A 15747-nucleotide genomic window follows, 5' to 3' on the forward strand; every position below is an offset into this window, starting at 1 on the left:
CCCGTATTCACTGTTAATGTTAAATTTGTGTTGTCTTAGTTTTTCCTTGGAGATTAGAAGTCTGAGTCATTACACTTAAGCTTATCACTTAACAAAGCAACATAGTAGCACCATATTTCTGGAATATAGCATTTTCAGTAACTTTCATAATAAAACTAACATTTACAGTGAGGGTGAATGTAAATAGTAGTAAGTTAAAATTGAGCATTACTGAAAATCTGGAAAATGACTTGTATGTTTGTTCCAATGCCTTCTTTAATTTGTTCATATATGTTGGAAGCCTGAATTCTTGGTGATACTTACTGACAATGCATGGGAGAACCAGTATTTATATGCAGTTCTGAGAACACAAAAGACCAACACTCTTCATAATTACCATTGTGTGTGATTTTGAATCTTGATACCAATGTTTTCTAATAAAACAACTTATTAATTCATAATTATTTAAAAGAAAATGATACTAATGTCAAAATAGGAAAAATGAGCTTAAAAATGTGCTGTTATGCCAAATTTACAAATGGAATCTAGAAATTTTCAATTATACAATTCCATTTTTGTTCCATTTCTTTATCACTGCTTGCTTCCACTAGATGTCAGTATTGGATAAGATGTGAGAAGTGCTTTCCTTAAACTATTAACTGATTTCAAACTGCTTTTATAAAATGTGTAACCCCTATCTAGTATGTATGCTCATTAGTACATTATGTAAATTTAATATGTGCAAAAGATTATGTTTATGAGTTACCCAGAAAGTTTGACTTTGTGCTTTACTTACACACTAATTATAAAAGTGAGACATTTCAAAACCAGTATAATTAATACCAACTTGCATTGCTCTGAAATGATGCTCATGGTTTATGCCACATTCTATACAAATGTAACACTTCAATTTGGATTTGTCCTCACTACATCCTTTAGATTTTGAAACGAAGAAGGCATATACTTTTAAAGTAGAGGCCTCCAACCTTCACCTTGACCACCGGTTTCACTCTGCTGGCCCTTTCAAAGACACTGCTACAGTGAAGATCAGTGTTCTGGATGTAGATGAGCCTCCTGTATTTAGCAAGCCACTTTACACCATGGAAGTTTATGAAGACACCCCTGTCAGGACCTTCATTGGTGCTGTAACTGCACAAGACCTGGATGTGGGCAGTAGTGTTGTTAGGTAAGAATAAGAAATATTTTCTTTTTATGTGTCTTGAAAACAAAACAAAACAAAAAAATAACAATTTTCTGACCAAAAGTGCATCATGATTCACATATAGAATACGATGCTAGAAATTATATATAAGAATAGAGGAAATGCCATAGGATTTTGACAAAACATCTGTATCAGTCCTCTTTGCAACATTTACCGCAGATAAGCTATTGGATATGTCACACAAACTAACAAATCTCAATTTTTGATCAATGAAAGATTTAATAAATGAAGTTCAAAGAATGATTTTCCAAATTAGTTAATTTAAGACACTTTCACAGTGCCTAGAATGTAGCAGCCATGTTATAATTATTTTAAAATTTCTGTCCCCAAAGTTAGTGTTTAAAAATGGATGGTTTTGTCATTTGCGATTTGAAAGCGATTTTTTTTCTTATTGTAATGACTTTTTATTCTGAATGTGAGATTGAGACAATGGAAACACATTAGTAGTCCAAGAGTAAGATGAATTAAGGAATTGCCCAGAACTCAGACTTTGCACGGAGCTCTTTCTTATGGATACCTCCTCACTATTCTCTCTCTCTCTTTCTCTCTCTCTCTCCCTCCCTTCCTCTTTCCCTCCCTCCCATAAAGCTATAACTTACAATAGCACTGTGGAGGGATGATAAAATCCCCTTTTCCTTACATTGATCCTGCAATAGAATTGAGACTTCCTTCCATATTCTGTTGTTTGCTAACTGACCCAAACCCAGACTTTGCACAGAGCTCTTTCCTATCAATACCTCCTCACTAATCAATCTCTCTCTCTCTCTCTCTCTCTCTCTCTCTCTCTCTCTCTCTCTCCTTCTCTTCCTCTCTTTCTCTTTCCCTCCCTCCCATAAAGCTATAACTTACAATAGCACTGTGGATGGATGATAAAATCCCCTTTCCTTACATTGATCCTGCAATAGGATTGAGACTTTCTCCCACATTCTGTTGTTTGCTAACTGATCTTACACATCTTCAACTCTTGAGAACCAATAAAGAACAGCAATAAAAGCTATTCTGGACCAAATAAAGAAAACATTATGTAGTCTTTTAAAACAAAAAATACTCTATTGATATAGAGAGGAATAAACATATCTCTTAAGATTTTATGACATGAGGTAAGTAAATACCAAAAAATTGCGTCATGTATTCAGTGGCAGAAAGCACATCACTGTAGATAGCACAATCTGAAGAAGTGGTTTGAAAGCATGTATTTTTTTTATTGTATTCATCTGAATCTGTCCCATGGGGTGCTCAGTCAGTCTAGGCTGTAGTCTTAGATTACCACAGACTGGGGAATTAAACAATAAACATTTATTTCCCAGATTTCTGGAGGCCGTAACTTTCAAAATCCAGGTGCCAGCAAGTCTGGTATCTGGTGAATATTTAGAAGATGGTGGTCATCTTCTTCAGTGGTCATGAGGCAGAAAGAGACAGAAAGTTCTCTGTGGTCCACTGTTTAGAAGAATTTGGGCCCCACTCACACAGCTTAATCACCACCATCTCTTAATACCATCATATTGGAGATTCAGATTTTGTATCATGACTTAAGGGGGTGAGATGTTCACAAGCACTATGTCCTTAACATTCCATTCTGACCTATCAAGATTCTTGTTCTCACCTTCAAAATGTGTTCATTCCTTCCCCAGAGCTCCCAAAGTCTCAAATTATTCCAACATAATCATTTGAGTCTAAAGTACAAAGTCTAGCTAAATAATATCTAAACCAAATATGGTTGAGATTCAAGGTAAGATTCATGCTGAGGCAAAAATTCCCTCCAGCTATGAACCAATGAAACCAAACAAGTTATGTATTCCCAAAATACAATTCTGTGACCTAGGTCAGACATCACCATTCAAAAAGGGAAAAGCAGGCAATGCGAAAGTGATGACAAGTCCTATGTGAATGTGTACTGTAGCAGGCCAGACTCCCTTCAGCCCTAAGATTTAAGAATAAACCTTCTCTCGGTCAGTCCTCTGCCCTCCTGGACCACTGGGGCAGAGCTCCAGGCTTTTGCACTCACCAGGGTGCTAACATCACCCCTACTCCTGAGCAGGACTCTACACATGCTGTTGCTCTCTATGTTGGCCCTACCCAAGTAGGAAGGTGGCCTCCCAGCCCTCTATTTGGCATCCTCACCCTTTGGCTCTACAGGCATTGATCTTGCACTGTGAAATCACTGGGAAGGCAGCCATGACTCTAGCCCTAGGAAGGTTAGATTATGTTGGAGTCCTTCTTTTGAACTAAGGAAAGCACATGTTCTCAGTTGAAGGTACTGTAGGGCTTTGGAAGTCTGCGAGCCGTTTTTCATTTTTCTCACTGGTTTCTTCAGTCCTTTTTGGCAGAGCTGCTGCTGCTGTGATGACATCTTTACTCCTGGCTTTTGTTGTTATGGTGGTGAGAGTCTGTTGCTTACACCCACAGGAATCCCTTTATCAAATTAGTATTCTGCCAACCCCTACTGTGCTCTTCTCAACACACTTTCTCATGTTTTACTGTATGGATGAGCTATTTCCACATTTTAAGATTATGACTTCCACTGGCTTAACCATTCCATCTTTAGTTAATCTCCCTCCACGTTTTGCTGTAAGTAATTAGAATGAACCAAGTTTCTTCTCCAACACTTTGTGTAGAAAACTCAGCTAAATAGTAAGTTTCACACCTTGAAAGTTCTATGTTCCACAAAATGCTAGAATATGAACACACTTCCCCAAGTTCTTTGATCTTTGATAATAAATATTGCCTTTCCTCCAGTTCCTAGTATGTTCTTTATTTCTCTCTGAACTTCAACAGAATGGTTTTACCATCTACCTTCTACAACACTTGTTGGTGATTTTATACCTGTTCTCTAAGTAGACAGAAACTTTCTTTATACTTTTTTTCTTTTTTCTGTGTCTTATGCAGGATGACTCTGAATGCCCATAATTTATAGAAATGCAAAGGTTCTTAATCCCATCCATAAGGGTTTCACCTCTGAACCTAAACACTCCACAAAATGCTGACCTGTAATACCATTACATTGCAGGTTAAAACATCAATATATATACAAGGGGAGCATGGCCACTCAGATCACAACAGATTCTTTATTTTCTATAGCACATCTGTGATAAGGACACAACACTAAAAGAAGCACTTCTGTCTCACAAAAAGGGAGAAAAATTATAGTAATGAGCATACCTTACTTTTCAGGTCAAGTACTGGCCAGTTTACTCATGGGGCTCAGGCTGTTTTTCTGCATGTCAACATTGCAACATGTTTCAGTTCCAGTGAATCTAAAGAGAATAAGTAGAAAATGCCTTGCAAACAAAATTATAGTTTTTTTTTAATAAATGTGTAAAGCTATTAAAGAAATACTGAAGATTGTAACAAAAAATAATGAAAACATTAAAAAAAACCACTGATTAAAACTCCATACAGTTTAATAAAAGAGAATTGGGGTAATAGTCCAATTGCATATGTCGAAATCACATTCAATTTTTTAATTGTTGAATTACATGATGATACAAAAAACATTAACAAAAGTTGTCCTTCTAATGCAGTACTTCAAAACCCTTTCACACAGAAAAATTTAAAGATTATATAAGTAGAACACATCATTAGGTAAAGGGACAGTTTCAAACCCAGGAAAATTGTCAAATTCATGATCCTTGTATGAGAAGGAAAAGAAGGATATATTTCAGAGAAATTATCCTGCACAAGTGGGCTTTCAAGTTTCATTGTTTATGTCATAGGAGTCAGGGCAATGCCACTTTATTTTAAAGTCACACCCTAGTCTTTCTTCTAATGAGTAGTGCCTGCTTCCAAGATGAAGATGGATCTAATTGATTCTGTGAGAGTTGTCAGAAGACAGAATTGTTTTGAAAACATGAAACTGGTCCATGTTCATGGAGTAAACAACAAACTTGAATCATGCCAGTTGTGGAAATATCCTGTTGAGTCATCTTCGTTTGGTGTAAAAACATGTTTGCTCACTTAACAATGATAGTGAAAATATGTTCTGAAAACTAAATATCAAATATATAATTATTTGACACATTAGGGTACAATCTATTTGGTTTTTTTTCTTTGTTTAATATCTTTTAACAGTGTTACTATGCAAGGTAAAATTTAGTAGTGTTAATCTTTTATTCTGGATATTTTATTACTGATATTATTATTATCATTACACTGAGCACAGTAAAGCCAGAAGTAATACCATCACCAAGAACTAAACCAGCTTCAAAGAAAGATTGGCTTTGATTTTCTGTCTGGCAAACTTACCACACAGTTCCCTAGTAGTCTTAGTTTAATTTGTAAATATTTTCCCCTTTGTTCTTCCAGCCTTTGCCTTTTAATGCTCTCTTCTTCTGCTCCTAATATTGTCTACCCTTTGTGATAGAACATGTTACAATAAAGGTCATAAAAATGATTTCTAGTGAGTCAAGTCTGACTGCAACATGTGTACCTATTACTAGCTACTTTTTCAATACACCAGAAATTTAATCAGATGGGAAAAAATACACATTTATCCACAAAGCACATGTGGGAAGAGACACAAAAGTGAAGCCAAGCTTCCCATGTGGCATGCTAAGGCAACAGATAAAATTTATTTTAATTATTGATAAAATTGGATGGGAGATACTACATGTTCAAAAAATGTCCATTCTATTTTTTTATCTTCCTTAGCAGGAATTTTGTGATGATTAAAATAAGTGGTGGTATAAAATATTTCTAGATTAATCTGCCACATTCTATGAGCTGCATATGTAATTTGTTACTTTTCCTTCAGCACATGAACTTCAGAAGGCCAGATACTGCTCTTCACTGGATTTTTATCTATCTATCTATCTATCTATCTATCTATCTATCTATCTATCTATCTATTTATTTATATTTGGAGTCAGGGTTCTACTGTGTTGCCCAAGCTTGACCTAAATTCACAATTCTTCTGTATAAGTCTTAATAGTAGCTGAGATATGATCACAATGCACCAATACCCTCTCTTCTGCATTGGTCTTGATGAATCTCACATACCTCAAATATTAATGTTATAATTTGTTCTAGAAACTTCACCCCATGAAGCAGTGGTTCAGAGGTAGGGATTTTTGACAGTGATTAGGGCTAGAAGATAATTGGTGGATTAATATATTTAATCAAATAATAACTTGAGTGGATTATTGGGTGGTAACTGTAGGCAGATGGGGCATAGCTAAAGGAAGTCTAGTTTCTGTATTGTATTATATATAATATGATACATACATTATATTATATATGTAATTATAATATATATATTTAAAGAATATATGCACTATAAGAATTTGTTTTATATAAAGATATATGGTCATGATCCGTAAAAAATTGTACTGTATTATATTATATATATTGTATTGTATATAATACTATATACAATACAATACAGAATGTCACTGGAAGCCTGGTTCTTGAATTGTATTATATTATATATAACATCATATTACATATATATAATTATAATAATATATTTGTCTCTATGCCCTTCCTCCCTCCCTTTCTCTTCCTGCCCCTCATTTCTGACTGCCATAGGTTTTGTGACTTTCTTCTGCTACATCATAAGTTTAGAGCAATGGAATTGGCCAACTATAAACTGAAGTTTTGAAACTGTGATTCCAAAATAATTTTTTCTACTCTAAATTATTCTTGAGAGTTATTTTGCTCACAGCAATACACAGCTGACTAATACAATTACCTAGAACATAGGGGTAGATAAATAAATATTGGTTAAATTAATGAGTTGATTTCTATATTATAAACTACAACCAAATAGCAAACTATTCATTTATAAATATTTTCTGTATGATGCAAAATTCAAAATGATTAAATATTTTTTTTACAAATATAGAACAATACATGGGAAACTCAGTAATTAATTAATAGGACTTGCTTCTATGAAACACTGCATATATATTTTTTATGGATCATGACCATATATCTTTATATATAACAAATTCTTGTAGTGCATACAATCTTTAAATGATTCTAAGAATATATATATATATATATATATATATATAGATATAGATATAGATATAGATATAGATATAGATATAGATATAGATATAATTAAAATTCACATTGCAAATACAAAGTAAAGAGATAAGGCTGCAGTTCTAAAAAGTATTAAATATTTTATCTTAATAAATATTTTATAAAGTTTTATAGGTACTACTTTTCCTTAAGATCACAGTATCTGAATACTGTGATCTGAATCACATTATTTTAAAATAAAATGTGGTCATTAAAACAGAAATAATTCTCTTCTACTAACTGATAAAATATAATACAGGAAAAACTTACTAGAGTCATAAAACCAACTGGACTCTAAAAAATGAAGTATGTTTCAAGTTTACAATAAGAAACAAATAGTGTGTTGGTTTCTATGCCATAAACTATTCTTCATGGATTATTTTATTAAGTTAGGAAGAGCTAACTATTTACAATAGTTGAAACTAATTTCCAGTAAAATATATATTATGAATTCTTACATCACTTGAAAACCTGCAGAATCAAATGAGAAGAAACAACTCCAAAAATGTTAAATGAAAAACATAAAGATATTGTGTACAAATATTGGTGGACCAAAGAGAAAAAGCAGACAGGACTTGATTTGAAATACTTCAAAGAAACTCAAGGCAAACAAAGCATTAAAGGGGACACTAATTTAGAAACTGCAGTAACAGCTGAATGTGTTAATCTCTGGGGAGTTTGCCTTATTTGAATTTGTCACAACTATGCTATCCTTAAGATTTAGGACCCTCAAGAGAATTATTTTTCTGAAATTGATTTTTGTATGAAGTCTACTTGCAAATATGCTGATGGCATATAGCTTTCATTAACTGCATTTATAGAAGCTAAGAACAGATAATCATTTTACACAAAGGGAAAAAAAGAGTGGGGGAGGAAATTAATTTTTTCTGAGAAGAGGTTGATCAAACTTCCTTTTGCTATGACATTAGAGTATAAGTTCTATAAATATAATATCAAAATCCTCATGTATGTAAGCCCTTAAGAAAAAAAGGCCAACACACACACACACACACACACACACACACACACACACACACACACCTCTGCTTATGATAGATTTGGAAAAATGCCCTTTCGTATATTCATAAGCATATGCATACTACATTTTATTAATAACATTGCATTACATATTAGGATACATGTTTTACTTCAAAAATATTAACCTTGTATATTGCATTTAAAGCTTGTTCAATAAAAGTATTGAATCAAGTAGGTTTTCACTTGCACATTTTGGGGGTTATTGTTAAATAGTACCATGTTAGTCAGCTCTTCATCAAAGTCACAGAATACATGAGAAAAATAAACTTAAATGAAAGATGACTTATTTGGGCTTACGATTTCAGTTCACAGATTCTTGGCCAAGATGCTTTTGACTTGTGGCATCTCAGTATCTTATGCAGTGGAAAATTGGGGCATAGAATGTCTGTCCACCTCTGGGTGACCAGAAAGCCAAAGAAAAAAAGTCCTGCTTTCACTATCCCTGTCATAGCCTTGCTCCCAATGATGAAGGTAACTTCCTTCCACTATGCTATGCCTCTTAAATGTTCTTCCAGTAATTTGGAATTGGCAATGAAATATGCATATCATTTTGGTACCTGTGAAAGCAGAAGTCTAGGATGAAGGAAAAGAAGTGGAGTATAAGAAATTATTTTAGTGATAGGGAATGTGATTTTTTGAACAATAAAAATTCGTGCTAAATCATGTCTTCATAATTGTTCAAATGCATTTTAAAACTTATCAGTGATTTGATTTTCATAACTGTGATCTCACCTAATCACCTTGGGTAACCATTGCTTGTAAACTCAGCAGGAACCCACCCCTGGGAGACAATAAGGTATACTTGTTGTAGACATGCTCTTATCATGTTATTGGTCCTTCTGAATCTTGCTCATATACCATATTTCTAGTTGACAATACAAAATGACAACAATACTCTTACAAGCATGCATTGCTTATTTTGTTTTCACTAGGAAAAAAAAATTCTGTTCCCTCAAACCTTATATCCAAATAAGGATTTATTTATATTGGTAGCAAGTGACTATCAACATATAATGATATAATCATATTTAATTTGTACTAGTTCTGGGATGTGCACATGTCTCACATCACACACAATAGAATAGCTGATATTATTTTACAGAGAGAGAAATCAAGATACCAGAACATCAAATCATGTTTTCAGGAAGGATGGCAAAAGATTTGAAGAAATACAGCTAGATCCCCAAGTTCTCATTATTATAAGCCTTGGAACAAATAGCCAAAGAATTAGCTTTAATTTACAAAGAAATTTTATATTAGTTTAGTAATACATTCAATTACGCAGTGTCACTGTAATGGAAAGGATGGTGATTTATTTCAGAGGCCAACCTGTTTTGCCTTAGGTAACTCCTCAGGAGTTCTGACCACCCAGGTGAACATGGGATGTATCATGGACCTGAATTGCTATGCTTTCCTTTTGCTAGTGGTTCAGGTTACTTGCTTTATCTCCAAGTGCTGAGGGAGCAAACATTTAAAAAACCCTTTCCATTCTCTTTCTTTTCTTTTCTATCGTGTGTGTGTGTGTGTGTGTGTGTGTGTGTGTTTGTGTGTGTGTGTGTGTGTGTGTGCAGGGTGATGGTAACAGGGATTGAACTCAGAGGTACTCAACCACTGAGACACATCACCTGCCCTATTTTGTATTTTATTTAGAGACAGGAGTTGCTTAGTGCCTCACCTTTGCTGAGACTGTCTTTAACTTTGTGCTCCTCTTGCCTCAGCCTCCTGAGCTGCTGGGATTATGGGCGTGTACCAGAACACTTGGCTCCATTCATTGTCTCTATAATTTCTTCAGTTGCTTTTGGAGAATAATTCTTTTGTCACACTAATTTGAAATTATGTATGTATGTGTTTGACCTATAATAATTAGTTATTTTAAATGCATAGTAAATAATCATCTTATATTTTTCTGAAAAAATACTGTAACAGTCAATAATCATTAGAAAATTAAAGAAATTAGTTCATGAAATAATCTGTCATAAACCATTCAATGAATTATTAGAATGTGAATAATTTTAGTGTAAATTAACTAAAGAGTACACATGTCTAGTTTTGTAGGAAATCAAGCTTACTTAGAAGAAATAAAAGAAATAAAAGATTCTTTAAAACATAATATAAGCTTTTAAGACACAAATGGTAAATTGCTTTAGATAAAATAGCAAACAGATTCAGACCATTTTGCTGTGGCTCCTAGAGACAGTAAATAAAATTAATGATGACCTGAACAAACATATACTACTTCAAGGCACTAATATGAAGTAGTTATGATGAAGCTATCTGGAAAGTACTTCAGGATAAGTATGTTTAACACTCATTGATATAAATTAAGAAATTCCATGTCTACCCTCTAGCCTGGATATTGTTAATAAGAGCAGTCAGATGTTCTTATAAAATAATACAGTGCACCCATGTAAGTACAAGGCCCTATGACTTAACAGGGAACTCACTGATAAACTCTAATGAAAGAAACTTCTTATGTACTCAACAAAACAAAATACAAAACTCTTGTTTTGCTATTTTCATTTTTGAGAAACCACCATTAACATCAATTCAAACATGTAGGTTAGACAAAAGAAATAACACAGGAGGATTTTGTAGGAAAGAAGTGATGGATGTCACTCATAAGGACTTGAGGACCCTTCATAGGAACAACACGAGCAAAGGCAAAATGAGCATTTAGTGCTGCAGGAAATTCAGAAAATAGCTGGATTGAATTGAGAACCACGGCCCAATGAAGGACGCATAAGATCCAGAGTCAGAAATATTTCTAGGGAAGAAATGCCTACATTTATTAAGCACATTCTTTATTTGTATTATCAAACCCTGCTATCTGTATGTTTCAATACATAACAAAACTGAGAATCTGTGTTTTATATTCAAGACATCAAGTTCAGAACCCAAGCTCAGTATTGGTGTAAACCACATTTTCCACCATTACAGCAAGCTGCTTCAAGGTCTCAACAAATTGAACAAAAGGTCACATATAAAGCTCTGGGAACAGATGATGTTTTCTTTAAAGAAAAAAAAAATCTTTCTCTGAGAGTATCTAAAGACAAAATACATGGTCCACATAGAACAAGAGAATGGCAGAGTATAGGGGAGTCTGAACACTGACATGCACATGTATCAAAAGATTCATAGTTAGAATACAATGTGTGACTGTTTAAGAAAAATACAAACAACAAACAACCACAACCACAACAACAAAAACAGGCCTGTCACTTTGGTGCACAACTGTAATCCCAGGTACTCAGGAGGCAGAGGCAGAAGGATGGCAATTTTAAAGCCATTCTGGACAACTTAGTGAGACTCTGTCTTAACTTAAAAGGAATGAAAATATAGTTCATATAGTTCAATGGTAAAGCATCTCTGGGTTCAATCCTCAATACCAAACAAAAAAAAAAAAGGAAAGTATGACAAAATTAAAGGAAAATGAATACATAACAAATATAATTTTAGGGGCTGGGGATGTGGCTCAAGCGGTAGCGCGCTCGCCTGGCATGTGTGCGGCCCGGGTTCGATCCTCAGCACCACATACAAAGATATTGTGTCCACCGAAAACTAAAAAATAAATATTAAAATTCTCTCTCTCTCTCTCTCATATATATATATATATATATATATATATATATATATATATATATATATAAAATTTTATTAACACATTTTATATTTATACCTCTTTAGACACCTATTCAAAGCATATTTCTTATATCCAAATGAGATATTTAAACAAAGAAGTGAAACATTTCTGTGTGTGTGTGTGTGTGTGTGTGTGTTACTCTCTAATACTCTCTTGAACCCAGGGTGTTTTTACAACTAAGCTATGTCCCTAGTTCTTTTTATTTTATTTTGATACAAGGTTTCATTGAACTTCCTGGGCTGGCCTGAAACTTACAATCCTTCTTCCTTAGCCTCCCCTTTCACTGTGTCCCACGTCCCAGCAAGAGTGCTAACTATTTAACCATTCTAACTTTATAATGTGTTTAGTTTGTCATTAAACATTTAAAACAAACAATCAACTATCCAAACTGAGATACAACTTTAAATTTATTAAGAAAAAAGTAAAAATAAGGAGAAATATAAGATAAATAATAAATAAATGAAAGAAATAAAGATCTCAGTGTTTATATGAACCTTTTTAAACTTATGTTTGCCTAAAAAGGTTCATATAAACACTGAGATCTCTAAGAAAAAAGTTTAAAGCTTAATTGTTATTGTTAAGGAAGCAATTACACTCTGAGTGTTGATGTATATGGCTGAAGTTTTCATTAAAATGTTTCTGCAAATAGATTCAATTGACTTTCATTTCATTAGCTGCCCAAAGACAAAAGCAGCAACAACAACAACAACAACAACAACAAAATATTAGCAACTTAGAGGAGATAAGAATGAAGAGATTTTGATATATAATTATTACCTAAACAAAAGACTGTTTTCTACATTGACCTGAATTTTTATTTTTACATTTTATTACCTAAGTATAAGATGTAATAGTTTTAGTATAGTTCAATACCATCAAGTACTTTTTACAAAATGTTTTGAGAATTAGGACAGGGTCAAAGTTAGCATTTCCATTAACTCAGAGGAAGTTATTTAGGTAAATTAAAAGAAACAATTTTAAGGGGAATGCTTACCTAATGAAGAGAATAAAAGTTTTTGAGGCATTTCTAAAAACTCATTTACAGAGAAATAATAAAAACTGTACTCTATCAGATAGCCTTCACAGGTCAGGTTACTGTTTTAGTTTTTTTTTTTTTTAATTTATTTCTATTCAATTGTTAAACCAGTTTTCTTTGCAATAGTCATTGAATAATTGTATGAATTGTTTTATATATCATAAGTACTTAGTTTTTCATTTAAATCTCAGCTATTACTGAGTAAGTAGAAGATGGTACAAACATACTTTATTGTTATGTCTCTTGTTTATTGAAAAGGGTATGTTTAAACAAATAATAAGTTCAGGTTACACTGCTGGGATTAGTTGCAAGTAAATATCAATCTATCCTTAGATTTTAATGAAGACTCTTGGAAACTCAAAGTGTGTGATTGTTGTCTCTAAGAAGGTGTATCTCCTGAAAAGCCCTTCTATATTTAGAAACTATGCCGTGTCTTCTTGGAAATGTTCAAAAATTATAGTTGTGGTTTCATTGTCAATTAGATCATGGCAATTTTTTTTCTGCTACTGGTCTCCTAATTGTTATATTGGGTAAAATATCACAATAAAAAATGATAGCTCTTGTTCAACATTTACTCTTTCATTGGGCACTGGATTCAGTCAGTCATGTGAAGGCAGGGCATCAGAAAAATACTAGTCTATATAAGTTTCAGCCATATTCCAGAAGTCAGGGGGCTTCCTCATAGGAGAACATCCAGAGAAAAAGGTACCAAATCTCACCAGGGGACAATCTAAAAACTGGGTGACATAAAATGGTGAATGAGAGCCAAACACAAAAACCATTTATAATACAGAGCCTGAGAATCTGTGCTCATGGTTTGTGTTTGAGAGATTTGTGCAGAGCTTCGTAGTTCAGGTATTTTAAAGTTGAAGATAATGTATAGCATAACTTGATGCTAGAACTAAGCATAAGTTTGCGGGTATGGAAGTATATTTTATCTGGAAATTAAATGAAATAATGTTGACAGAAAGAGGAAAGGGAAAACACACACACACAAACGCACAGTGCAATTTGACACATGTGATTCTGGGTCTAAGCAACACATTTTATCTTTTTAACAAGACAGTTACACAGTCAGGTACATATTATTTTCCAAATTTTGTAGAAATGAAGAATAGTGTGCATTAGAAAGAAAGATTCCACACCTAACTGTAAAAAGAATGAGTGATATTTTACAACACTCATTCTGTCCAGAAAACAAGTGTTCTTCAAACTATTTCATTGCATTTCAGTAATAGTCAATTTATGCAGTGCACTTATATGTCAGTGTCAGACTGAGCAAAGTAAATAAAATTTGCTTACTGTGGTAACAAGATACAGGATGCTGTAGACACATTATTATTTATTTAGAGGTTTTATTTGTTTTGTAGACTGAATTTAAGGCCTTGTGCATTCTAGGGAAGTACTATATTACTGAGTTAAGTCCTCAGCCTGACATATTATTTTATACATACATTATACAAATCATTGAATATTTAATATGTTGTCAAAAAACTTAAAATGTATGTAATTAACTACACAAAGTTGTATTTCTGTTTGAAACAAATTTGTAAATTATGACATGTCTCCAAGTATTAAGTATAAGTAAAATGGTAAATTTTTATTTTGTCTGGGAATGTGAAGTTTTTTCTGGGATTTAGGAATTTGAGTATTAAAGCTAATAAATTCTTCTTCAAATCAGAAAAATAAATTGGTTTTCCTGAATAAAACATGTTAAAATGTCTTATTGCCTTATAGTGGAAATATTTAGCTGTCATATAAACTGGAATAATTGTTTCTGTGCATCAAATTAAGTGCAAAATGTAAGTTGCAAGTTGTCTGTGGAGATTACTATCCCAGGCAGTTGGTAACAGAAAGATGAACAAAACTAGTCTCTACTTTTAAATAATTTAAAAGGCAGTGGGAAAGAAAAGAGATTGAATCACCTACAGGAAATATATACAAGCTATGTTATCTTATTTGGAATCTACCGTATTAATTGAATATTATTGCCGGGGTTCGGCTGCAGCAAAATAACATGAGGGTGACAAGGAACTTGTGTAGACTGATACAGCAGGAGTGGGAGCCCTTGTTTATTGTAGGATAGGAGCGGTATATGCACATTCCACACAGCTTATCTTAATTAACATAAATTAGATACAGCAGTCAACCAGTAAGGAATCTCCACACTTAATGGCTCGCTGGAGTTACTTCACAAACCACTCCCTCTGGCAAAATGCCAGGCACCATCTTGACTTGTTTACAGACCCTAACATTTCCCCCTTTTGTTTAATTTAAATAACGACCATAGTGGTTTTTACACAAACACCATAAATAATCTGCTACAAGCAGAAGGGGAGGATACAAAATGCCACAATACCAAGCCAATTGATGGCTCCATGCAAGGAGCCCTTGGAAAAATAATACCAGCCATGACACTGTTAGCAAAGATATCGAGTTACAATTTGTTGTAGTTTACAGTTTGTTGTCTCAGTCCAGGTAAAGCAGTGTCTCAATAGATTAACTCACAGTTCAGGTAAATCACAGTCCAGGTTAGTTCTGCAGGCAGCTAGCTTAAATCACAGTCCAGGTAAGTTCTGCAGGCAGCTAGCTTGATCCGAAGTCTTGTTTGGTTCTCAGCAACACTGGAAATTCTTCCACCCTCATCCTCACCAGCACTGGGACAAAGGCAGGAACTCCAGCAATGATGCTAAAGAAAATCCTGTAGTATTCCAGCAGGCGCTAAGAAAACAACCATCTGAACAATTTAGTACATTATCTCAAGGTTTTTTTTAACATTTGAAATAAGCCTTAGTATTGCTCATTACT

At 33.6% G+C, this 15747-nt stretch overlaps 1 protein-coding gene across 1 annotated transcript in view; it reads left to right on the forward strand.

The window, feature by feature from the left end:
• The window catches only part of LOC143387181 (cadherin-12-like), a 105810-nt gene that overhangs the window by 52249 nt on the left and 37814 nt on the right, over positions 1 to 15747 (forward strand). The window contains 1 exon segment of the mRNA XM_077108042.1: positions 912 to 1165. Coding sequence (XP_076964157.1) covers positions 912 to 1165 — 254 coding nt within the window.

This window comes from Callospermophilus lateralis, unplaced genomic scaffold (assembly GCF_048772815.1).
Source record: "Callospermophilus lateralis isolate mCalLat2 unplaced genomic scaffold, mCalLat2.hap1 Scaffold_121, whole genome shotgun sequence".
Classification (NCBI taxonomy): domain Eukaryota; kingdom Metazoa; phylum Chordata; class Mammalia; order Rodentia; family Sciuridae; genus Callospermophilus; species Callospermophilus lateralis.